We start from the raw sequence: 5,772 nt of genomic DNA, 5'->3' as shown, positions 1-5,772 counted from the left end.
ATCAGCCCTACAAATATTTGTTCATTTTGCCTAACATCGCCACGTGCACTATGGCATTATATGGTTGGCCAATAAGACGCGTGAGTTTGCAAATTCCTGGCGTCAGGGCACCGCCACATTTTGAGTTGAAGGACTGTAACAACCGGAGAGTGGAGGAAAGTCTGACACGAATTTGAGCAGTGTTTATGGTGTTTTCAATGCCTACCTGTTTCATTCCAGTAGGTAAAGAGTGCAGATGATCTATTCATCAGCACAGCTCTGGCAGACTGAACCTCCCAAAGGCAGTGATGATAATTAACTCCTAAATGTTGCGGTTTCTTTGAAATACGCTTCCAATTCTTTGAGGAAATAATTATTTCAGAATAAACGAGTCTTTCTTAATCCAGACCTTATTTATTATATTCTGAAGCACACCCTGAAATGCAACACTGAACACAAATTTCTCTTTGATTGGTTTAATGGAAACAATTTCTCTCTTCAGCAAGCACTTGCTTTCAGAGTGAAACCTTAACATTTTACTTTTATCTGTCTTGTCAATCATTGATTTTTTTTTCCCCTGCTGGCCCCACCTGGAGATGTCATATACCTCTCAAAAGCATGTAATCTGAAAAGATGCCAATCAAAGTTTTTATTTTTCAAACCAGTCAACTAGTTACCAGTTGAACTGACAAATGTGTAACACAAATTTATTTTTGGAAAAATAGTTTGTCAGCTGATGCAGGGCACTGGAGTGCAATTTTCCTTAACAAAATCATCACTAATGCCCAGCTGTTATTTTTCCGGTTTGATATTTCTTATCACAGACTCATAGAATAATTCAGGCTGGAAGGCACCTCAGAAGGTCATCTCATCCACCTTCCTGCTCAAAGCAGGGTCAGGTATGACATCAGGTTGCTGGGGGCTTTATCCAGTCTGAAAAACCTCCAAAGGTTTTAACACCACCTCTCTGGGCAACCATTTCCAGTGCTTGATGGTGAAAAGGTTTTTCCTCATAGCTTGCTGAAACCTCTCTTTTTTCAGTTTATGATGTCCATTGTCTCTCCTCTCTCTCTGCTGGTTTGGGGCTCGTGTTACTAAGGGCTGTGACAAAAGAAACCCCTTTTATTTCTCGCCAGTATTTCTGCATGCATTAGGGAGGACAATTACAATATCCTTCAGGCTCTAAGGCAATGAATCTAAACAAAATTTTTCTGCTCCTTATGTGCTGTATTAAAAGATGAAAACTCATCCTTGCATGTAAGGAAAACAGAGTTTCAATGAAGATCTGACCCAGAGACTGGAGAGCACAGTTTTCCTATAAAAGATGTTCTTTCATTAAAAAGACTATTGTAACCTAAACAATTTATGATATATTTTCTTTCCAAGGAACTTTTTCAATCTCACTGAGCATGCTGAAGTCATTATACATTTACTAGAGATGCTTCTTTGTCCATACAGACCTACTATGGGTTACATTTCTGCAGGAGATTAAAAATGATGTATTAGTAGGTATCCTTCTAAAAATAATCTTCTGAGCAATATGTATCTGCATCTTCTGAAACCTGGAAGAACATATAAAACAGCAAAGGAAATACAGCAAATAATTCAGGGCAAACAATATATAACCACGAGAACTTTTACCACTGTATTTATTTAAATGAAGGGAAACATGTTGAAATGTGAAAGCTAAGCACTTCAGTTTATTCACATATTTTACATTCAAAGGACTAACAAAATTAATTTTTTTTTCTTTTCAGAAAAAAAGATTCCTCTTGTGGTTTCCGAAATTTTGACAGAGACATGGAATATACATAATGAAGCATGTCACCACAGTACATAGAATGAAAGCCTTGTGTATATGGAAAAAAGATAAAAATGAAACGAAGTTGACCGTTAAAAAAAAAAGTTTCCTTTAATATAAATAAAATTCAGAGTAGTGCTTTATTTTAACAGACGACACAACAGTGGGGTTTAGTAACAACGATGTATTTACAGTGCCTCATTAGTAAAAACACGGGGCTTCATCTGAGATCCCAGACACTTCCTGAGAAGGCACGGTGGACTGAGGATTGCTCAGCACTTCAGATAAGCTAGGTGCTAAAAGGGTGAAATTAAAGCATACTTTTAAAATAAGCAAGACGGCAAAGGTGGAACTGCTGATGCATCTTGTTTCTGCCCTGATCCAGCAACACTTGCACCTCAAGTACTCCCTTTGATTTCAGCAGATCTATGTATGCTCCTAAGGTTAAACACAGGATAGGTGTTTCAAAACCAGCAGCCTCAGAGCTAGACAACTGCTTGACTCCACGGTGCTATGAGTAGAGACAACTGCTGTAATTAAAATTTTACGTGGTATGGAGGAACACGACCTTGAATTTCAATCTGTATCCTTCTGCATGGGTGATTTCTACCACTCTACTTCTAATTTGATCCTACAGGGTCTGGATTCCAAATACCTCTGTCAAGTGATAAACTTGTGAAAGCATCTTCTCCCCACCGCCTCCAAAATCATAGTGCCAGTTTAGCAGATCTCAGTCTTTTTAGCAATTAAATAAAACAAGAACCAGATCTTTTTCAAAGTATTCACAAAATAATCTTTCACTTATAAAATGGCTGTCCCACCATTCTTGTATCAGATCTGACCTCAGCTCTTTAGATCTAAACAGTTCTTTAAAAGTTATAAAAATAAAGAATTGATTAATATACAAATATATATTTCAGAGTGATAAGAGAATAATATTAAACAAATTCCTTTTTTAATCTACTTTAAATTAAAAGAAATGTTTTCAAAAGTCTGGGCCGAAGCAGATCTTTATCTATTGACTCTTTAATGGAACCCATTCCCTGCAGATGGCCACGGACAACTTAATGTAAGAAGCTCATTACTACAAAAAGACAGCGAACATGTTTCCACTAGCAAAGCAAGTCATAAAATCTGCTGTGCCAGTTTGGTTTTGGTGTCTTGCTTTCAAGAACTGCAGATATTTCTAGTATTAGTAACAAAACCGAAGTCAGGAAAAGTCTTGAGCTTCTTTAGGAATTGGTATCTTTCCCTGGTCTTCATTAAGTTTTGTTTTGCGATAATCAGTTTGTTTTGTATACTGTTTGTATACAGCATAATGTAAATGCTTTGCATGAATGCACACCTATGTACAAAACCGGTCAGTAATTCAGTTAAGAGACATGCCCGCTCACTGGGTCATTTCACACTCTCACGATACCATATTTTTCTATAATATCCATAACAACATCATCTAGGTTGCTCCCTTCTTCCACCGAGATGCTCGCGCACGTTTTCCTTCCGTTTATCTCAAGCAGCCGAAACAGCAAGGAACATTTTTGAACAACCTATAATACTCTTCCTGAATCTGAAAGAAAAATATTGAATTAAAATATGAAATAGATTTCTTAATAGGCCTATATGTCTTTTAACTCATTTTGTACTGCTCCCGGCACTAGATGTTGCTTTTGACTTGAGCACAGGCTACTGAGGAAAGTATCATCTTAGGATAGTGTGGGTAGCATGAGTCCTGCTGCTAACTGGAAAGACTGGAATCAAGTTTTGTTGCGTCCGTTGTGTTATTCCATCGGGTTAATGGCACTATAACCAGTTTTGCAACCTTAAAACACATTTTTTCCATGTTTCATACGTCGGTTTTAAAACCGGGAAGAAATACGTGAGAAGGTAAAAACTGGGCAGACGTTCTCTCTTCAGTGAAGGCAATGGGAAAATTTCCCCTCTTCCCTCCTCTCCCCCACCAATGGCACAAGGACGTCCTCCCTTGCTCTGATAAAACGTTGGCACCAGAAGCTCCACCGCAGGGCTGGGCACCTGCCTGTGTAGGTACGCAAGACTGCCGGAATTGCTTCCCACATGGAACGGGACACTTACCTTCCTAGACAACACGCAAAGAAATATGAAGATGAACATCCCCTGGAATGCGTTGAAGATCGTAAAAAGATACGCAGTAACCACAGATCCCTGTACGACATGGAGGACCCCGAAGATCCACGTAGCCCCGAGGAGGAACAGGAGAGCAAGAGCACCGCGGGCACAGGATCTAGACGGGAAGGAAACATTGGGAACAACATGCAGGCACGTGCAGTTTTCCTTCCTTCACTGCTTTGGGCGGTGGATGCTGCCTGGGCAGTGTTTTTTCTCAGCTGCAAAGGCCTGAGAAGTGCAAAGGCATGGGCTGCTCTTTAGGGTGTGCTCTAACACCGTGCCGCGAATAGGCTCACGTAATCACTGCAGAAGAGCAAAGGAGTAAAACTGGAGGGCCTTAAAACACTGGCTTCTTTAATCTTCAGACATGTTTTCTCTGGTGTACTGCAGCACCATATGATTTGATTTAAATCTACTGTTAGTGTAATTCCCCAAGGAAAAACATATGTCTGTTATGAAGCATTCCCCCACTTTTCCTCCTCCCCCTTATCCTCCTCGAAAAATAATCCAGAAAAATGTACAGTATGGTCATAGGTCAGTACATGTGCATGACATCAAAGGGTTCTCAGGCTGCCTCTCAGGCTCACTGCAGAAGACGGTGCCAGTTGTAAAACTAGACCTTCTTTCGTTCTTTCTCTTTTAAAAAAAAATATTTTTGTTTTTAGAACACAAACGCTCTCAAATAGTTCCTGGGTCAGCATACCGATGCTTTAAAATTATAGGAACTGATTGGCTATGGTTTTTTTTGTTTGTTTTTTTTTTTTTTTTCCCAACATGCTGTAGAGTCCTGCTCACAGGCTTGAGCAAATTACAGCATGTTGTCTTGGAAATGAAACCACTGATTACTTTCTTATTCATTCTCAGCCCAGTCCTTGCAGGACTTCCTTGGAACAACAGACATTTTTAGCACTGTTCTTCTGAAAATGAATAATTTTCAACTTCATTAAAACCAGCTCACCACATGAAGCTACGAAGAGTGAGGAATAAGAGAAAGTAATCAATCAAACAATTGCTAAATCCTAACTATAAATCTAGCACAATGCATTGAAACTGCAGGAGTGTTCCTAAGCAACACAAACAGTAAGTTGTTTTCAATGTTCCCTGTAGTACACTTCAGCTTTTCCTGCACAAACGGTTTTCAAGGTCCCTATAAATCAGTTTTAAAGAGAGTGAGTTGATGGAAAAATCATAGCAGCATGCAAAGTAAAAATCCTGGAGAGAATCTGCCCCCCCCCCGCCAACGCCACAGAAGCACAATGTTCTACTGTAGACTTTTTACAAATAACGTGAATGGCTTTATTCTCTTATCACTGTATTACTTGTTGCTTCAAGGCAAATATTTTGGTCCCAATTCAGGCATAAGCTTGGAAATCTGGTTTGGCAGGCAGAGGGGCTGTGGAAGTACTTAAGAAAAAAGGACGATTGCCTCTTTAACCTTGCCATAGGCTTTACCTTCTGGTTCAGATGGGACACTCGCATGCCTTGTACACCTCTCTCACAACCCCAGTGTTACTGTACAAGGTATTGCTCAACGGGCATAAAGACTGCAAAATCTACCTCCAAATCTGTATGAAGGGATAGCAGGAAAAAAAAAAATAATCTTTCTTTTTCTACAAATCTTCCAGAAGATTAAAACGTTATTTTTGAATACTCACTTTCATCTCTGGCTGTATTTAACTTACAGAAGGTAGAATTTGTATTAAATGGTGAACTTACCTTATATTTTCATAACACTAACTTCTGGCTTTAAACATTGCAGTGTGTCGAAATACTTTTATAAATAATCCACTCCGAAAGCCAACAAATTAACCTGGGGGGAGTGAAGAAAGGAACTTTTAGTTCAAACC

At 39.2% G+C, this 5,772-nt stretch overlaps 1 protein-coding gene across 1 annotated transcript in view; it reads right to left on the bottom strand.

Annotated features, from left to right (window-relative positions):
- Nucleotides 1-1,611: 1,611 nt before the first annotated feature.
- The window catches only part of ADGRL4 (adhesion G protein-coupled receptor L4), a 76,503-nt gene continuing 72,342 nt past the window's right edge, over nucleotides 1,612-5,772 (bottom strand). The window contains 5 exon segments of the mRNA XM_082484616.1: nucleotides 1,612-3,347; nucleotides 3,872-4,040; nucleotides 5,642-5,658; nucleotides 5,662-5,709; nucleotides 5,712-5,735. Coding sequence (XP_082340742.1) covers nucleotides 3,285-3,347; nucleotides 3,872-4,040; nucleotides 5,642-5,658; nucleotides 5,662-5,709; nucleotides 5,712-5,735 — 321 coding nt within the window. The 3' untranslated portion in view covers nucleotides 1,612-3,284.

The sequence above is a fragment of the Vanellus vanellus genome, assembly GCF_965231255.1.
Source record: "Vanellus vanellus genome assembly, chromosome: 5".
NCBI classification, from domain to species: domain Eukaryota; kingdom Metazoa; phylum Chordata; class Aves; order Charadriiformes; family Charadriidae; genus Vanellus; species Vanellus vanellus.
This window is presented reverse-complemented; position numbering and strand designations above follow the sequence as displayed.